This window comes from Paramormyrops kingsleyae, chromosome 8 (genome assembly GCF_048594095.1).
Source record: "Paramormyrops kingsleyae isolate MSU_618 chromosome 8, PKINGS_0.4, whole genome shotgun sequence".
Lineage (NCBI taxonomy): Eukaryota > Metazoa > Chordata > Actinopteri > Osteoglossiformes > Mormyridae > Paramormyrops > Paramormyrops kingsleyae.
The window spans coordinates 27,459,457-27,478,502 of record NC_132804.1 but is presented as its reverse complement, the minus strand read 5'-3'; the positions used below and the strand labels follow the sequence as shown (position 1 = coordinate 27,478,502).

General features: G+C 46.8%; 2 protein-coding genes across 2 annotated transcripts; one reads left to right on the top strand and one right to left on the bottom strand.

The window, feature by feature from the left end:
* On the bottom strand, positions 1-1,458 carry LOC111837552 (protein BTG1). The gene is made up of 2 exons (XM_023799736.2): positions 887-1,458; positions 1-610 (listed from the first exon to the last, which is right to left on the bottom strand). The coding sequence occupies exons 1-2, from the start codon at positions 1,002-1,004 to the stop codon at positions 252-254; spliced, it is 477 nt and encodes a 158-aa protein (XP_023655504.1). The 5' UTR covers positions 1,005-1,458; the 3' UTR covers positions 1-251.
* A 543-nt stretch (positions 1,459-2,001) lies between these two features.
* On the top strand, positions 2,002-17,278 carry LOC111837516 (ATR-interacting protein). Its single transcript, XM_072715570.1, has 14 exons — positions 2,002-2,239; positions 2,517-2,897; positions 3,131-3,216; positions 4,112-4,282; positions 4,974-5,089; positions 6,660-6,799; positions 8,098-8,187; positions 8,408-8,534; positions 9,219-9,857; positions 11,169-11,311; positions 15,810-15,901; positions 15,985-16,071; positions 16,373-16,631; positions 16,712-17,278. The coding sequence occupies exons 2-14, from the start codon at positions 2,585-2,587 to the stop codon at positions 16,783-16,785; spliced, it is 2,337 nt and encodes a 778-aa protein (XP_072571671.1). The 5' UTR covers positions 2,002-2,239; positions 2,517-2,584; the 3' UTR covers positions 16,786-17,278.
* The last annotated feature ends 1,768 nt before the right edge of the window (positions 17,279-19,046 follow it).

The window sequence follows — 19,046 nt, the reverse complement described above, 5'->3', positions numbered from 1 at the left end:
TAGACATCAGAGCTTTATTGGAAATCATCAATTTACTTTGATATCACTTTGTAAAACATTTACAACATTAGTGTAAGATCCTTTTAAAAGAATACATCCTGGTACAATCTATGGCTATAAGTTTTAGACACACGTTCTCTACTAATAATACTAAAATCTATCGCTAATCTTTGTTTTCTTAGAAGTGTAGATCTACATTAAATGTAGGAAAATACAGACCGTAAATAAGCCTTTTTATTACGAGAAAAAAATTAGCTCGAAACAGTCATCATACTAAGAGGTTTAGAGGAACTTGACCTCCTTATTCTCAGTTCATCCTTACAACTGATCATTTTATCAGTGGAACCTCCATTTGCCAGTACTGGTGGCGGTGGCGTGGACTCATAAAGAACACAGATGGATCCGTCTTCCCCTATCCGATAAGAGACCTCGTACGGGTCGATCCACATCGTCAGTTCACTCGGAAGCAGCAGGAAAAGTTGCTCCTGGGAGAGTCCTACGGTACTCGCTGCCTTGGCGATTAGAGGATCCATTTCGTGGTTGATCCTGATGCATCGGTAACCCGAACCTCGGCAGGGGGTTTGAGGAAACCAGTGGTGCTGATAGTGCTCTGGGGGAGGGGCGATACAAAAAACATCCAGAACTTTGCTTTGAGATCCACCAACCTTTATGTCCAAACAAATCCTCTGGATTTTAACTTCAACTTTACAAATACTGCGACTGTACGTATTACTGCTCTAACGAGAGGTAACATTCAGCTAGATACTGAACTATATTCTTATAGTGAGGTATCTGACTTCGGTAATATAACACACACACGTATGCCAATGGCACCCAAAAACTACACGCTCACGCTGTAATAAAGTCGAGACAGAAAGACACCCACCTCCCAAAGCCTTCTCCAGCGAAAGGCTGAACTGTTCGAGTTGCTCCTCCGTCAAAAGTCCGGTAGTTTTCAGCAATCTGGTGATGAAACTCGCAGCAGCCGAAACCTCAGTTTTCATTTTAACAACTTGCTTTGCTCATCAAACACTGGAAAGTACAAACGCTTTCGGGATTCGCCAAAATGGGTATATGCAAGCAATTTTACACAGGAAGCGGAGTTTTTTTAACGTTATAGCCCAATACAAAAACAAGAAAGGCCATCCACAGGCCCGTCTGAGATACACTTTTCCCTTTGTTCATACAGCTGTAACCAACAATCACAAAGCAAGTCTACTATGTCAAGACGTTCAATTAAGACTTTATGCTCTGTTAATACTAACACTGTAACCTCACTTCTTTAACTGTGGTAACCTATATCACTTAACATCAAGCTAAATTTCTTTACTTTTTACTCTCTATCGACGTTCTTTTCATCAGGGAAAATTTACTCATTCACACGGATGGTAAACATTCTCTGGCTACACAACCAGGGCCAGCCAATCACGATACGCGGTCCTCTTGACGTCAGCGCACAAAGTGGGGGATTTTGTTTTTGAGCCGCACTAGACGAACGCATTCGACGATGATTGGCTCATGATGGAGGTTATGTGAAAATCATCCAATCCGAAGGGAATGTGTTGAGTTTTTTTTCCCCTTGAAAATAAAGCGTTTTTTGTAAATATTTCGCTTGGCTAGTGTTCATTGTACTCTCATGCATGTAGTACTAAATATATATTATTGTGTAATCTGACTTTTTCCCAGTCGTTTGAATAAATCCGCCAGGTTTTTACAAATGTAGCTGACTGTATATTACTACTCGACTAACTTTATACGATAAAATGACTTGAACATGAAAACCTGAACATTGCACATGAAAAACTGACAATTGTGTCCGCAGACTTGTTATTGTAAATAAAATAAATACTAATAAGTATATTGAATGACTATCCGTAAATTGCCATGTTCCCTGTACGTGTGCGTATATACGCATTTTCAAGCCAACGACTTCAGATACGCAAGATATTTTGTCCTTATTGGCTTTCCGTACAGAGACAGCGTTCCTGCCGTATCTTCCAATGAAATTTTACCTTACTTTTTTGCTGGAAAGTGATTGTGTGGTTTGCTCAAAAAGCTGAGTGGTTCACGTTGAGTACGGAGTGGGGCTATGTTATAACAGAGTAGCGTGCTTTTTCACGACAAAACAACATTGACTGTCTGAATGTAAAAAAAATAATCATGAGGAGCAGTGAAGCGTGGCTTCTAAAAGATGTTGCTTGCTGCCCGTCATTCCTCCAGCCATTCAAGGCACATAATCGTGAGTAGACGGTCCACTGGAAGGCATCATTGTTTCAATAAAGTTACATAACTAAAGATACAACTGAAGTTACTGTTATCAATGAACCCACTGGTAGCGTGACTATAACATCTAATTAGATTATTAGTTTATCAAGCAGAAATGTTTGTGTTATAGCCTTCCGTGGGGAGTTTCAGTGTAAAACGTAGTCTGCATTTTAATTATTATAGTTAATAGGATCTGCCTGTTGCCTCATGCATTTGTTTCATATTATACATATATTATCCTTATTTCTCAGACTGAGAAGCGGCTCATTGGGGAATAAGTAAGGACCATTAGGGGGCCAAGTGTTTCACTGTCGCTGTTATGGAGTACCCGCCGAACAAGCGTCTCAAAGGGGAGAGGTACGATGCTCATCCTGATGCAGACCCGTTTGGCGATGATGAGGACTTCACCCAGGCTGACCTCGATGAAATAGATATAATCGCATCACAGGCAATCACGGACGATTTAGCGCCGCCTTCCCCCAAAGAAACCCGCGGCTCCGGATTTCCATGCCAGGGCCCACCTCGCAAAGCTGGACTAGAGGCTAGAAGGACATTTGGTTCAGCAGGAGTCAGTGGTGATGCTCGAAGGAACGCAGGGACCAGTCTGAAGAATGCAACAATGGAAGCTTTTAGTAAGCCACATTCATTTCTTTGCTCTTTATTTGTAAACAGGTGGAAATAATTATAATTGAAACTTACTGTAACACACAATGTAATCTATTTAAACGACAGAATTCAGTTTTGAAATATGTGTCTGTGTTATTCTGGTGAAATATTGTGGTGTTTGTACACAACATGAAATGGTGTGTGTTGGTTAGCATCTGACCAGTTGTCATGCAATCTTTTTTGTGGCATGGGGATGCAGGACAGGGACAGCAGCAGAATAAAACGGACAGGTGTGAGATTATCTGTGAACAACTCCAAGCACAACAAGCTGAGCTCAAGAAGAAGGTAGGCATGTATAAAAACCACCCTTTTGACACACTATACCTGTGATATACTGCATGCGTAAAGATAAGTGCATGTTAAATTTTCTTTGGCCTGTTGGTAGTGTGTGACACCAGGGCACTGAATCTGTATCCTGAAGATATTATATATTACCTTTAAGTTTATAAGGTGTAAGTTTTACACTTTTATTATCAGATTATTTATTATTTCAAAAGAATTATGTTGTATTTTATTTGTATTACATTCTTCACTTATTTTTGTTTAATTTTTCACAAACGCGCCACACAGTCTATGAGTGAGCCCAACAGCAAGGACGATAATGATTATGATTGTCTCATAGAGTGCTGATGTAAAAGCAGTAGCGATAAACTTTCTTTTAACATACACTAGATCAAGTTGAAAAGGAATCATTTTATTGAGAGTGGCACTGTGGCACTGTGGGTAGCGCTGCCACCGCACACTGCCGCTTTGTGTGTGTGGAGTTTGCGTATTCACCCTGTGGGCGTGGCTTTTTGCTGGATCCTCTCATTTTCCTTCCACTGTCCAAAAGCATGCAACATAAGTGAATTGGAGTGTCTAAATTGACTATATGTCTGACTGAGTGTGTACTGCAATGGTTGCTTGGTTCCTGTCTTGCGCCAAATGCAAGGTATTATATTATCCATCCATCACCGTTATCGCTTAATCCTAACCGGGGTTGCGGGGGGGTACGGAGCCTATCCCGGGAATAATGGGTGCAGGCAGGAACCAACCCTGGGCAGTCGCCAACACAGTATTATACTATATTATATTTAAATTATTGCTGGAATTTTCAGATTAACCAGCAGATTATACCTAAGATAACAACAATAACGGCGTTTGGGGTGTTCATGGTGTATGCTGCATCTGGGGTAATCAGCTGCAGGAGGTGGAGGAGGAGCTGCTGATGAAGAATGGGGAGATCCAGGTGCTGCGAGACTCCCTTAGACAAACCAAGCAGGAGAAGGAGCAGCAGAGGCAGGCCCAGCTGCTGCAGGAGCAGGAGAGAGCCCAGGTGCAGACTGAGAAGGAGAAGGCACTCTCCAAAAAGGTAGCAGCGGGGCCGCAGCTCCTGGGGGTGTCTGCTAAGCTGCTGTATCACCTGTGTTCATAAAGGACAAGTTTCACATTCAGACTGCAGAACTACTGTGTGCTGTTTGGTAAATACACTCCTGGGTTCAGAGGTCTCACCAATCAGATTATAGAGGAGGTGGGTCCAAGCAACAGCAGGAGGAGGGTACAACCAATCAGATGTTTTGGTCCTGCCTTCTCTACAATCTGATTGGTTATCTCTCTGAACCAATCATTTCTCATTCTGCCCTCAGAACATTTTTAAAAAGTAAATCTCCCACAAGCATAACAATGGGCCAAATCCAAACTGCACAACATTGAGCTTTGGCGCATTTTTTTTTTGCCCAAGAGTGTTGTCACATTGTTGGTGTATTGTGATATATATTGTATGCTAAATTTAGTGAAAAATATCTAAATACAGTTAAAGGCAATAATTTGATGTAAGTTTTTACATTCATTTTTTTTTCTTCACGGGATGCTCTTTATTTTGTGGTTGGTCAAAGTGAGTGGCTCAAATAAGCATGAAATTATCACTATGTACAAAACAAAGTACAGTTTTGTATATTTTAAGATTATTTACTTGGTATGTTGTGTTTTCAACATTAATAAATGTGCCATGAGCCAGCTTTCACATGCGCATGCTCCCAGCTTCGTTACCTCTCTCTCTGCAGGTTCAGTGCTTGCAGTCTGAGTTGCACTTTAAAGAAGTGGAAATAAATGAGATGAAGACGAAGCTTCTGAATTCGGAACGAGCTAAGCTGCCCGCTTCACCCACCATGAGAAACAGGTGAGCTTTCGTTCATAAGAACATAAGAACATAAGAAATTTACAAACGAGAGGAGGCCATTCGGCCCATCAAGCTCGTTTGGGGAGAACTTAACTAATAGCTCAGAGTTGTTAAAATCTTATCTAGCTCTGATTTAAAGGAACCCATGGTTTTAGCTTCCACTACACTAGTAGGAAGACTATTCCATACTCTGACTACACGCTGTGTAAAGAAGTGCTTCCTCAAATTTGTTTTAAAATGTTCTCCCGCTAATTTCCACTTATGGCCACGAGTTCTAGTATCTAGACTAATATTGAAATAGTAATTTGGCTGAACAGCATCCAGACCCGTTAGAATCTTATAGACCTGAATCATATCCCCCCTTAGTCTCCTTTGCTCAAGGCTAAACAGATTCAGTTCCGCTAATCTCTCCTCATAAGACATTCCTCTAAGACCAGGAATCATTCTCGTAGCTCTTCGTTGCACCTTTTCTAAGGCAGCAATGTCCTTCTTGAGGTATGGTGACCAAACCTGCACACAGTATTCTAGGTGGGGTCTTACCAAGGAATTATATAAGTGTAACATCACCTCCCTTGACTTAAACTCCACACACCTAGAGATATAACCCAACATTCTGTTAGCCTTTTTTATTGCCTCCCCTCACTCTCTCATGGTAGCCTCTCATGGTTTTCTTAAGCTCCCAGCGGCGGCCGCATGCTTCTTTAAGCGGAAATGCAGCATTCTGTGGATCATCGTTCGGTGGCACGGTGGTTCCTTGGATAGCATCGTTGACACACACCCCCAGGGTTGAGGGATCGATTCCCGTCCCTGTTTGTGTGGAGTCCAGAAGCATGCAGTTAGGTTTATGGGTCTCTATTAATTGCCAATAGTGTTTGTTCCTCATGCTGGACAGACATACCTGCTCAGGGTGTCCCCTGCCTCGTGCTCTTGGATTTTGAGGATAGCCTCTGCATTTCTCTGAAGTAGATAAATCGTTTGAACATGATTGTATGACTATACAGTCGTCTCTCGCCATTTCACGCTTCGACTTTCGTGGCTTCACTCTATCGCGTTTTTTTCAAATACATTTATTAATTAAAAAGTTGATAGACAATGAAAATGCGCGCTCGATTGTCTGAGTCAATTATACACCTTTGTATTACAATTAAAATTAAAATTACTGTACGTATGGCTGTAGGCCTATGTATTCGAGCACCCCCGCAAATCCTTCAACGCCAGGTGCAGCCGAATAATAAAGAAATAAAGAATCCTACTTCACGGAAATTAATTTAACGCGGTAGAGTCTGGAACGGATTAACCGCGATAAACGAGGGACGACTGTACACTGTTTTTTTTAAGAATTTCTTCTCAGTTTTTATGATTGTATTTATAAGATTTCTACGTTACTTGCACGTGCGACTAAGCAGCCTAGTGATCCGGATCCATCTGGAACACATCTAGCAAATGGACTGTAAAAACGAGCTACGCCTCCTTAGTGGAAGTGGAAGTCGGCGATACACGGCTGCTGTTGTGCTGTGAGCTGGTCTCGATTAAAGTCGCCATTCTCACCGTTCCCCCGTGTCCCCCCCAGTCCGAAGAGGAGATCCTTGCTCCCGCACCCTCAGGAGGGGGGCGGGCCCTCTGCCGGCGTCAGCCACTTCCTCACCAAGGAGGCCTTTGCAGCCCAGCTGCCCAAGGGAAGATCGCCACTCAAAGAGCATTCGAAGGAAGGTAACATATTTAGCACGCTTACTTCATAGCTTAATTAAGGGGTCGTATGCAACTGCTCTGTCGTCTGGAAAGTGTGAAGAAACAGACTGATCCCTAACCCACACCCTGACTGATAGCTTAAAACACAGGTTATTTCACCAGTGAATAATGAATTTGTTAAAGTAGTGCTCCCTCTTTTGGAGGGCAGGAGCCATGCATCCCTGATCTCCCGGGGTGTACAGCATTGTACATTTTCACCCATTTGTTTGTGAGCATCCTTTGATGACCTCAGAAGACTGCTGCTGAGACAGTGGACCGGTCGTCACCCCCCAGTAACCACACTACAAGATCAGCAATGTGACCTCATGCAGTGTTTTATCACTACTATCACTGTAAACTGTCCCTGCATAAAAAAAAACACTAACAGCCAGAGCTGCAAAGGCCCAGTGTTGCTCAGGTTCCCATGCCAACCGTCCTTGGCGTGATCTTCAAAGTACCCTTATCTACCCTCCTGGTCTCATGAGACACTTTACCACCAAGTTCAGGATCCTGTTTCCGAGTTCCTGGGCCGTCTATTGTCCCATATTGCTTCAAAACAGAACGGGTGGCTCTAATTAGAAGAGGTATTAAATCTGGCAGAATAAAAGATGATGTAACGTAATCATCCCTGGCACGTTTCATGACAGAGAAGCCAGAGCAGTTTTACATTGGATTACTGAGATCTGAGGCAGAAATATTGAAACGCAAGCAAAAAATGGTTTTCATTTATGATTTTAATGCTGTTGAAAATGAATTCCATCTGTTCCATTTTCTCTGTTCCCTGCACTTCTGCATAACTTCCATGTTGGAGCTGGTGCTTGTGGTCAACCAGTCAGTAAAGTCTATCGCTATAAACCCCACCCCAGTAGTTCCTGGTTGTCCGAAAAGTGCCTAGTCTAGAGTAGGCATTTAAAAAAAAAAAAAAAAAAGACCTGGAATTACAATCGGGCTGAGTTCCTGTGGTGGAAACAAAACAAGTTTCTGGTTTCTGAAAGAAGTTCCTGTGATGGGAAAGGTCCTTTGCGCTCTTATTTAGAGTATCTATTTCATTTTGTGCTTTTCACAGTTTCACATTCACACTTTGATATTGCCCGGTAATTACTGACAGTAACTGATGTATCTTGCTCCAGGCACAACAGTAAACAAAGAACTTCTCAGGGAATCTTTTGTTTATTCCATCCTTAGTTCTCTCAAAAACCTGAATGGACTGATATTAATTAAAGTGACAGAACCTGCTGTCGCACAGGTGCCCTCAGCTGTGATAATTCTGTCCTTTTAAGATGGAAAACCTGTGAACGGAACTGTGAATAACATCATTGATGATGCACATCGAGGCAAATCGTCCAGTTTGCACTCGTGTCATAGTCAAGGTAAGATATTTGTTAGGTTTATTCAGTAACATGAGCGTGAGTTAAGGGGATTCCTGACAAGCCGCCATAAACAGCTATTTAAATACAGATGAATTTGTGAAATATCTCCATGACTATCAAGCTGATGTTTTGTGGGTTTCTGCTGGCATGTTTGCACTGTGACTCATGCCTTACTTCCTGCTCCTCACTTCCTGTGTTGTCGCCACATCCTCTCCTGAAGGGTCTTCTCTGCTGAACCTGCTGCTCCAGCACCCCCTGGACCCCAGTACGCTGGGCCTCTGTCACCTGCTGTGCGTCAGCCCGGATGCCCTGCCCTGGCCGCTGTCCCAGAATGGCTCCATCAGCCTGTAAGGCTTGGCCCTGGGGGTGGGGGTACTTCATGCTGGTCACTTGCAGTGTTTACTGATTAGTTAAATCAAACAGGAACTGAGAAATGGTTAAGGAGGATTACCCATGACTAAATGGTTGTGAGTTTGAGGCCTTGAAGGGGCTCTGTTGTCATGTATCCTGTTAACCAAATATTTACATTAATTTAGCAGATGCTTTGATCCAAAGCGGTCTAAACTTAAGGGCTTAGCTCAAGGCCCCAGAGGTGATGATAGTGATATATAGTGACAGAATGAGATTCGAACCCACCACCTTCTGGATGCGAGGGCAGACCCCTAACCTGCTGAGTTAAACACCCACATATAAATATATAAAGTAAATGATGTGATTATACATTTAATCGTTTCAGAAGAATCAGATCCTTTAATTTGTTAAGAGGGATCTCCCCTTTTATTGTAACTATCACCAGACATGAGCCTTTCTGCAGACCTGTCTCATCCTGTCTATAGAGATCCGTTCAGATCCGGGTCATGCTGGAACAAACAGCTGGCTCTTTGTTTACAGGGTAATGCAGCATGCCAGGTGCACGCAAATATGAGCAGTCCACCATGAGCTTGGTTCTCCTTCTGTGCAGAGTTCCCATTTTGCCCTTGGCTATGTAAAACACGTCTGTGGTTTGCATTTTGGGAATTCTCTCCCCCCAGAGAGTCTTCCAGCCGCGCCCCTATGGAAGCCAAGCAGCAGGATGGGGCCTTCGGCAGTTTCGGCCGGATACAGAGCCTCGCCATGTGTGGCCTGTCCAGGCTGGCACTGGGATACCCCCGGCTCCCTCCTCAGGCGCCCATGTCGGAGCGCTCATGCCCCGAGGCGCTGAACCTCCTGCCCCTCCTCCAGCAGCATGTGGACCTGTTCTGCCGGGCGCTGGAGGCAGTGGACAGGCCAGCCGGGAGTCTGCTGAGGGATGCCTCGCCTCCTGACTCCGCCCCAGCTGGTGAGGAGTCCGCCAGCAGCTCAGAGGAGTTGGCCCTCGCCTCGCTTGGAGCCTTGCGCCACCTAGTGTCACACAGCGAGGAGGTGGTGCGCGTCCTGCTGTCCTCTCAGGCCCAGGAGCACACGGACGAAAGAGATGTGGAACGGACTATGCCCGGCCCGGCCTTTCCAGAGCCTTCTGGGGGGAATCGTGGTGAGGGGGCGGAGCTCTTGCACCCCCTACTGCGCTGGCTGCTGCGGTTGACTGACCCGGCGGTGGCCGGTGCCGCCCGTCGGAGGGACGCGGTTCTGACGAGCAGCTTGAAGGTGCTCAATGCACTGGCCGAGGATTCTGGCGGAGAGCTGCTGCGCATGTGAGTTTGTGTGGTTTTCCTTTTCCTGTGCCTCCCGTGCCATTAAGTGTGACAACTTCTACTGAGACTCTGCAGCCACAAAAGTTCTTTATTATTATTTGCAATTTCAGGGCATTATTTCCTTTGTCATATGGGTGGAATTTTCTGGGGAAAAAATACCTGACTCTCATTAGTGCCCCCTACAGGTCTCTCTTTCACACTGCAGGCCGTTGGCACATTGAGAAATGTGGTGCATTTTCCTGTTCAAGCCAGCTCTCCTGCACCAGGCCTGTTCTATATACGTAATACAGGCAGACCTAAACATTTAAAATAATAGAGCACATTCCTGTCTAAAGAAATCCAAGTCAATTAATGTTGCCTGGAGATTTTTGAGGTATGAATTGGAGTGCAGTAACAGTTCTGTGACAATAGACAGAATAGGAAACAAAATGAGCTTAACCGTGACCTGGGACTAAGTAAATTACATTTCTCACTTCATTGCTACGTGTGTGTTTGTATGTACTGTAGATAAGAGCGAGCTCCTCCTTTATGCAGGGCCTGGGGCCACAGAAAAAAAGGCTGAGCTCTGGGAATAATTAAACCCTAGGGGGAGCTGAACAGTATTTTACTCGAATTCTAGATTTTTTTATAGATATTTCTTTGTTGTCTTGGTGTGGCTCAGCACTTCACGCTTAATTGGCCCCACACTGGATGTTGTACATTCTTGGGAGATTGCAGCCCCCCCTCCCCCCACAACCCCCTTGCTCATAAACATCATCCTGAGCCATCCTGCTCTTCGTTCCATGTGTCTGTTTCACATTGCAGGCATTCTGATCCGGTCAAGATGACCCAGGTGACATAAAACCTACAAAAGAAGTGCATTAATTATGAAAGTGTACACCAGCAGCTGACATACTGCTCAAAGGCCTCAGGCTGCGATACTCCTACCTGTCTTTTATGAGAGAGAGATGGATGGATGGATGGATGGGTGGATGGATTGATAGGTAGATACTTTATTAATCCCTTAGGAAATTGCAGGTTTACAGTAACATAATACACATTTTACACATTAATAAACGGTAACAATGAATAATAATCAATAATCAGTAACAGTGCAAAGAATGTTGGAGAAAGTATTGCACGGAATTCTGTAGTAAATCATTTGTTTTTCAGAATAGACCACAGCCAGCACTTACTGGGGAACAATCTGACTTTACAGTACAATGGGAATATGCAGGCAGACTGATGCTTTTTTATTTACTGCAGAGGTGGCTTTGTGTCTAGGTGAATGGACATCCCCACATGCACTGAGCTGCTGTCCTTCCTCCTCAGGATGAAGAGCCTGCTGTGCCGTCAGTCCGTGACCCGGTGCCTGAGCGCAGACGCGTCCTCTCAGACGGCGCACCTGTCCGTCAGTCTGCTGGCCGTCGCCGCCGCCAACACGGAGGTGGCAATGCTGCTGTGCTCGCATGTGGGTAAGGGCCCCTCGCCAGTGTTCAGGAGCCGAGCTGAGCACCAGACCTGGGGTGATGAGCGTGCCGTTTCCTCTGTATCACCAAGGGAATATGTCCTGATGCACAGTCAGGCACTTCACACATGATATGCCATCCATCCATCCATTAACTTCCGCTTATCTGAGGTCGGGTCGCGGGGGCAGCAGTCTCAGCAGGGAAACGGCCACTTCCTCCAGCTCCTCTGGGGGAATCCCGAGGCGTTCCCAGACCAGCCGAGAGACATAGTCCCTCCAGCGTGTCCTGGGTCTTCCTCCGGGCCTCCTCCCAGTGGGACATGCCTGGAACACCTCACCAGGGAGGCATCCTAATCAGATGCCCGAGCCACCTCATCTGGCTCCTCTCAATGCTGAGGAGCAGCGGCTCTACTCTGAGTCCCTCCCGAATGACCGAGCTCCTCTCCCTATCTCAAAGGGAGAGCCCAGCCACCCTGCAGAGGAAACTCATTTCGGCCGCTTGCACTCGCGATCTCGTTCTATTGGTAACTACCCACACCTCGTGACCATAGGTGAGGGTAGGAACGTAGATCGACTGGTAAATCGAGAGCTTTGCCTTTTGGCTCAGCTCCTTCTTTACCATGACAGACCAATGCAGCGCCCGCATCACTGCTGACGCCGCACCGATCCGCCTGTCGATCTCCCGCTCCATCCTTCCCTCACTCGTAAACAAGACCCCGAGATACTTAAACTCCTCCACTTGGGGAAGGACCTCCTCCCCGACACGGAGAGAGCACTCCGCCCTTTTCCGGCTGAGGACCATGGTCTCGGATTTGGAGGTGCTGATTCATTCCAGCCGCTTCACACTCGGCTGCAAACTGTCCAAGTGAGAGCCGAAGGTCACGGTCTGTTGAGGCCAACAGAACCACATCATCTGCAAAAAGCAGAGACCTAATCCTGAGGTCACCAAACCGGACACCCTCAACGCCTAGAAATTCTGTCCATAAAGGTTATGAACAAAATCGGTGATAAAGGGCAGCCCTCACCGGGAACGAGTCCGACTTACTGCCGGCAATGCGGACCAAGCTCTGACACTGGTTGTACAGGGACCGAACAGCCCTTATAAGGCAGCCTGGCACCCCATACTCCCGGAGCACTCCCCACAGGACTCCCCTAGAGACATGGTCGAATGCCTTCTCCAAGTCCACAAAACACATGTAGAATGGTTGGCCAAACTCCCACACACCCTCCAGGACCCTGCCGAGAGTATAGAGCTAGTCTACTGTTCCACGGCCAGGGTGAAAACCACACTGCTCGTCCTGAATCCTAGGATCGACTATCTGACGGACCCTCCTCTCCAGAACCCCCGAATAGACCTTACCAGGAAGACTGAGGAGTGTGATCCCCCTATAGTTGGAACACACCCTCCGGTCCCCTTTCTTGAAGATGGGGACCACCACCCCGGTCTGCCAATCCAGAGGCACCGCCCCCGATGTCCACGCGATGCCGCAGATGCGTGTCAACCAAGACAGCCCCGCAACATCCAGAGCCTTGAGGAACTCCGGGCGGATCTCATCCACCCCCGGGGCCTGGCCACCGAGGAGCTTTTTAACCACCTCAGCGACCTCTGCCCCAGAGATAGGCGAGCCCACTCCCAAGTCCCCAGACTCTGCTTTCTCATTGGAAGGCGTGTTTGTGGGATTGAGGAAGTCTTCGAAGTATTCCTTCCACCGACCCACAACGTCCCGAGCTGAGGTCAGCAGTGCACCATCCCCATCATAAACAGTGTTGATGCTGCACCGCTTTCCCGCCCTAAGAAGCCGGATGGTGGACCAGAATCTCCTTGAAACTGTCCGGAAGTCGTTCTCCATGACCTCGCCAAACTCCTTCCATACCCGAGTTTTTGCCTGAGTGACCGCCGAAGCCGCGTTCCGCTTGGCCCGCCGGTACTCATCAGCTGCTTCTGGAGTCCCACAGGCCAAAAAGGCCCGATAGGACTCCTTCTTCAGCTTGACGGCATCCCTCACCGCCGGTGCCCAGCTACAAGCACCGACCACCTTACGGCCACAGCTCCAGTCAGCCACCTCCACAATGGAGGTGTGGAACATGGTCTATTCAGACTCAATGTCCCCTGCCTCCCCCAGGTTCTGCCGGGGGGGGGGGGACACGGAATTTCGCCAGATGTTCCCAGCAGACACGCACTATACGCTTGGGTCTGCCAGGTCTGACAGGCTTCCTCCCCCACCAGCGGAGCCAGCCCACCACCAGGTGGTGATCGGTTGACAGCTCCGCCCCTCTCCTCACCCGAGTGTCCAATACACGCGGCCGCAAGTCCGATGACACGATCACAAAATCGATCATCGAACTGCGGCCTAGGGTGTCCTGGTGCCAAGTGCACATATGGACACCCACCCTTATGCTTGAACATGGTGTTCATTATGGACAATCCGTGACGAGCACAGAAGTCCAACAACAAAACACCACTCGGGCTCAGATTGGGGGGTCGTTCCTCTAAATCACGCCCCTCCAGGTTTCACTGTCATTGCCCACGTGAGCATTGAAGTCCCCCAGCAGAACAAGAGTGTCCCCGGGAGGAGTGCTCTCCAACACCCCTTCCAAGGACTTCAAAAATAATTCTGAACTGCCGTTTGGCGCATAAGCGCAAACAACAGTCAGGATCCGTCCCCCCACTCGAAGGCGAAGGGAGGCTACCCTCTCGTCCACCGCAGTAAACCCCAATGTACAGGCGCCCAGCCAGGGGGCAATAAGTATACCCACCCCAGCTCGGCGCCTCTTCCCGTGTGCAACTCCAGAGTGGAAGAAGGTCCAACCCCCTTCGAGGAGACTGGTTCCAGAGCCCAAGCCGTGCGTCGAGGTGAGCCCGACTACATCTAGTCAGAACCTCACAGCCTCGCGCACCAGCTCAGGCTCGTTCCCCATCAGAGAGGTGACATTCCATGTCCCTAGAGCTAGCTTCTGCAGCCGAGGATCGGACCGCCAAGGTCCCCGCCTTTGGCCACTGCCCAACTCACACTGCACCAGACCCCTTTGGCCCCTCCTATGGGTGATGAGCCCATTGGAGGGGGGACCCACGTGCCTTGTTCGCGCTGTGCACGACAAGGCCCCATGGCTGCAGGCCTTGCCACCAGGCACTCGCCATCGAGCCCCACCCCCAGGCCTGGCTCCAGGAGGGGGCCCCGGTGACCCGCGTCCGGGCAAGGGAAATCGTGGATCCAATATTTTGTTCATCATTAGGGGTCTTGTGAGCCGCACTGGTTCCGTCTGGTTCCTCACCCAGAACCTGTTTGTCTTGGGTGACCTTACCAGGGGCATAAAGCCCCAGGCAGCTTAGCTCCTGGGATCATTGGAACATGCAAACCCCTCCACCACGATAAGGTGTCGGCTCCAGGAGAGGCACATATGTAACGGAGTAAAATAGATGTATAATAATAACTAATTAATAATATGTAGAGTACTGTGCAAAAGCCTTAGGCAATCAGAGGTAATGTTTAAATGATCATGTTATTGGTGTAGAACTATATTATGATTAAATACTAAAGTCTCCCCAGTATTTGCACCAACCATCCAATACACCCATGTGCTTTTCTGACCTAATCCCCGGCACACCTCATACAGCTAATCAATACCACATTGAACTGAATAGAGGATTACAGCATGTTGCCACACCCGCCACACCACCTCAGGGATGAGAACCTGAGTGCAGCGGGTGATACCTCAGCACCACACCAGTCCAAATGGATCGGTATGAGTTTTTTCTGGTGGCTGGGGTGCTAATCTTGCCACCAACCCCCAAATTTCCCTCTAAATTGGAGGACCTCTTTGCAGGGCTGGGTGTAGATTAACGTCATACCCAGGACAACGCAAGTGCAGGTTCAGAGCCTTTGCTCAAGGGCTCAGCAGAGTAGGATCACTCCTTAGACAGCTACCTTCCAATTACTGGGAGAGATCCCCAGAAATGAATTACTTAATTAAGCTGGTGGTGAAAATTAACAAATACCTGGAGTGGCTGGGGTGCCTCTAAGGACAGGTTTGGGAACTGAAGCCGTGTTCATCTAACCATCCAGCGAGATATCAGTAACTTTTAGAAAAAAAATGATGAAATTGAAAAAAAATATTTAACTATTCATTTGCATGTATTCTAAAGTAAAATTGTTTATTTCTGAGCAAATATATACTTACTACCCAGATAAATAGGCAGTCAAAATGTATAAAACTAAGACTTTAGCACAGTACTGTATGTTCGCTTTAACGCTACTTATTTAGTGCTGTATGCACAAGAATTTACCTCTGGGATCAATAAAGTTAATCTAAAATCACAGAATACAGATATTTACAAGATTATATATACATAAATAACAGACTAGTAACAGAGAATAAACAGTGTGAAAAATATGCATGCATATAATTTAATGTTAATGGTACTAATGCCCTAGGAGCTTCTGTTCAATGGGGTCAATGCAGATGGGGGGAAACCCTTCAGATGTTGCTGTTTTTGTTGCCCCCAGATGTCTGCCCTCTCCTGAAGATATTCCAGTATGTGGCCTCCAGACCCAACGTGTCGATGTCAGAGAGCCAGTGGTGTCAGTTCGAGTTGGAGGTAATGGGCGTTTCTCTGTGTTTTTCGTGTGGTAACGCAAAGACGTGACCGGTGCCTGGACATGTTCTCTCCCCCGTCTGAAGGTGGTGAAGCTGCTAACCCGGCTGTTCACCCAGGCGACCGCCATGTGGATCGCGTTCAAACGCTCGTCTTGTCAGTGCGACAGTGAGGTTAGGAGCGCGACTTTATATCCAGCCTTTAGACAGGGACCCTATGTACAAAAGAGCGTACATTAGCATATACACAGATAGAATGAATTCACTTACAGGCGTGTCTCTTTTTACGTTAATGCTACTATAAACTATGAATCTCAAATGTTTTTGGTACAAGTCAGTTTAATGTAAATCGAGAGCTGCCTGTATGTTTTTATTAAAACCCGTAATAATTTTCTTTGCTACGCTGGTTAGTTGGATTAATCCAGGATGTGATGCAACTTGAGATGTAGCTACTTGCTCCGTGTGTCGCGGCCAGGTGGTGCGCACCCTGGTGGTGATCCTACACCGACGGTGGCTGGAGGTCAGGGGGCAGGAGCGGCAGGAAGGACGGAGCACTCCGTGGGGGGGGCCCGGGGCCAACGTGCTGAAGGAGACGCTGATGCTGCTGCACTGGCTGTCCCTGAACGATGGCGCCTTCGCGGAGCACTGCCTGGACGTGCTGCACCTGTACGACCAGGTGGTCCCCGCCCTGCGCGACGGCTTCCGGAAGATTCCTCATCTCACTGAAATCGAAGGTCTGTAGGTTTGGCTATCGGCTGGGCCCCACGCCTTAAGCTCTCTGATTTGCTAATACGTTTCTTTTCAATCTGGCCAGAAATGGCCTTAGATGATATGTGTCGCCCGGAAAGTGAAGATTCCGAAGATATAGATGTGGATGGGGGGTCCTGATACACATCATGCTGCTTGCGGATCTGATTATTATGGATGTATTAATGTAACTGTAAAATTTTTATGGTTCTTAGAACTACTTTTGTATGATTAAATGTTCATTAGTGTCACCATCCAGTTGGTATATGTAGCTTTTTGCAGGACCTCAAAACGTTGCCCATTAGTATTGAACTTGGTCTATGCAAATGGTAGGTAGGGAAGGTTTTCCCTGATGTTTTGAGACTTAAGAAGTGCAACATGGGATTAGAGGTGTGCCAGAGATCCACCAGACACTTCAGAAGAAACAAGTATGGAAAATCCAGGCAAAACACCTCCTTCAGGAGGAGCTGTATATCCACCTGGTGCTGACCAGCATTTGTCAGTGGGGGGTGTTTCTTCACCATGATGGAACAAGCCCTGAAATGTATGTGATGCAATTTCTTTTAATTGAGCATTTCTGACTAAGGGGAAAAAACAAGTATTTCTCTGTCTGAAATAAATGGATTGGAATGAATGGAACCTGTCTTTCACCCAACCCAAAGGAGAACAGCTGCAAAACATGCATGATCTCTTTCAATAACAATCATTCTAAAACAGCATAAAAAGTTACTTTTATTTGTAATCCCATTTAAATGTATAAAATATTTCACAGAAAGCTCTCAGTAGAAAAAAAAAACGTATGAAAAGACATTCTTAGTTTCTCCTACTACATGAAACATCCTGGAACTTGTCAGTTTCTGTTACGTCTAGGTGTTGATTTGCCATGGGAATAACGGCAAAATACCCCAAACGTGGTTTTACAGTTATGGATTAGGCGTGTCCCCTCAGTAACCCGTCCGGGGAGGGTCCACGAACGCTGGGTTGTAGGAAGGTTGTGTGGCGCTGTAGTCCATCTGGACGGGAGGCGCAGGAGGGTAGTTGGTAGGGGCTGGAGGCTGGAGAGGGTACGCCGGCTGCCCCATGCTGTACCCGGCTTGGGTATAGGGTGCCAGGGGAGGTGGGTACGCTGGAGCAGACCGAGAAGGAGCACAAAGAGTGAAACGTCTCTCCATCAGAAAATGGGGAAGCTGGCTATATTACAGTAACACGGCAGTAATTTGTCAGATAACAGCTAACGATGCTTTGAAAGCACTTGAACTTTTTCCCCACATATACAGATTTATAAATAAAAGCCATACCATAACTCCTGGCATAACTCAGTAGTTTGATCCTGTTTCATTTTCTTACTTCTCTAAAACTAATTCTGCCTGAGAGCTGACAGTGAACGACATCCTCCTCAGATGTTCTAGGGACATGATTCCCAGCTTACCCATCCCAGGATCCTGGTACGGTAGAGGTGGTCCTACTGGGGCGTAGGGCTGTGCCAGGTACTGGCCTGGGGGCATAGGCTGAGTCCCCGGGGCAGGAACGGGCACCTGCTGGTACCCTGGGTATGGACCACCCTGACCGGTCTGTACTGGAGCAGGCGATGGCACGTCTGCCCTCTGCATCACTGTGGTTGTGTGTGTTGTCGCTCGTGCTGCGAGGGAAGAGCCATTGACTGTTTGTTCCAAAACATTCAGCCGTATCTATCAGAGCATGTGAGCGGAGCGGAGCGGTGAGAATTTCCGCTCCTCGCTCACGAGGCTGTTGGCTCCGCCCGCTCCTCCGCTCTAATTCGCACTAAGCCGCTCCGCTCAACACCGCTCCTCGCTCCACTAAAATGTCCTCCCGCTCCAGTCAAATCGCTCCACGCTCGCTCCAATTTAAAAGAGGAACAAATAATCTGCATGCCTAACAAATGTCACCTTAAACCGAAGCCTTATGTCATAAAGAAATATGAGCAACGGCAACATTGCCAGTCAGAACAGAAAATATTTATTTTTAAGCAACCTATCGGCAACAACGGACAGGTTTGGACATGGCATTCCACACAAAAATAGGCTTAAAAATAAAGGAATCAGTGGGTTTAATAGCCTAAAGAATATACAGACACGTTTTAAATTCCTCAATTTTTTTCTGTGGATGCAGCGCGTCTCTAAAATAAAATTTTACGTTACGTGAAATTAAAAAAAAATCTTATTAGACCTACTTTGAATGACAAAACGAATTTATTTGATTACCAATATTTACTTTATAGGCTTTTATACTTTAATTTACTTTATAGACTTGATATGCTACAACCATATAAAACTTGCACGCGTTTTGCTCTGGCTTCCGCTTGTTCGCGTAGCACACTCATGTTTCTGAGAAAAGTGATTCCAAAGTGAATCTTTACTCACTGAAACAGTTTCACCACATTG

Coding starts and splice junctions, on each gene's coding strand:
- LOC111837552 (XM_023799736.2), bottom strand. CDS start 1,004: ATGAAAACTGAGGTTTCGGCTGCTGCGAGTTTCATCACCAGATTGCTG. Junction 611..886: donor GCTGGAGAAGGCTTTGGGAG/GTGGGTGTCTTT, acceptor CCCCTCCCCCAG/AGCACTATCAGCACCACTGG.
- LOC111837516 (XM_072715570.1), top strand. CDS start 2,585: ATGGAGTACCCGCCGAACAAGCGTCTCAAAGGGGAGAGGTACGATGCT. Junction 3,217..4,111: donor AAGCTGAGCTCAAGAAGAAG/GTAGGCATGTAT, acceptor TGGGGTAATCAG/CTGCAGGAGGTGGAGGAGGA. Junction 8,188..8,407: donor GCACTCGTGTCATAGTCAAG/GTAAGATATTTG, acceptor CCTCTCCTGAAG/GGTCTTCTCTGCTGAACCTG.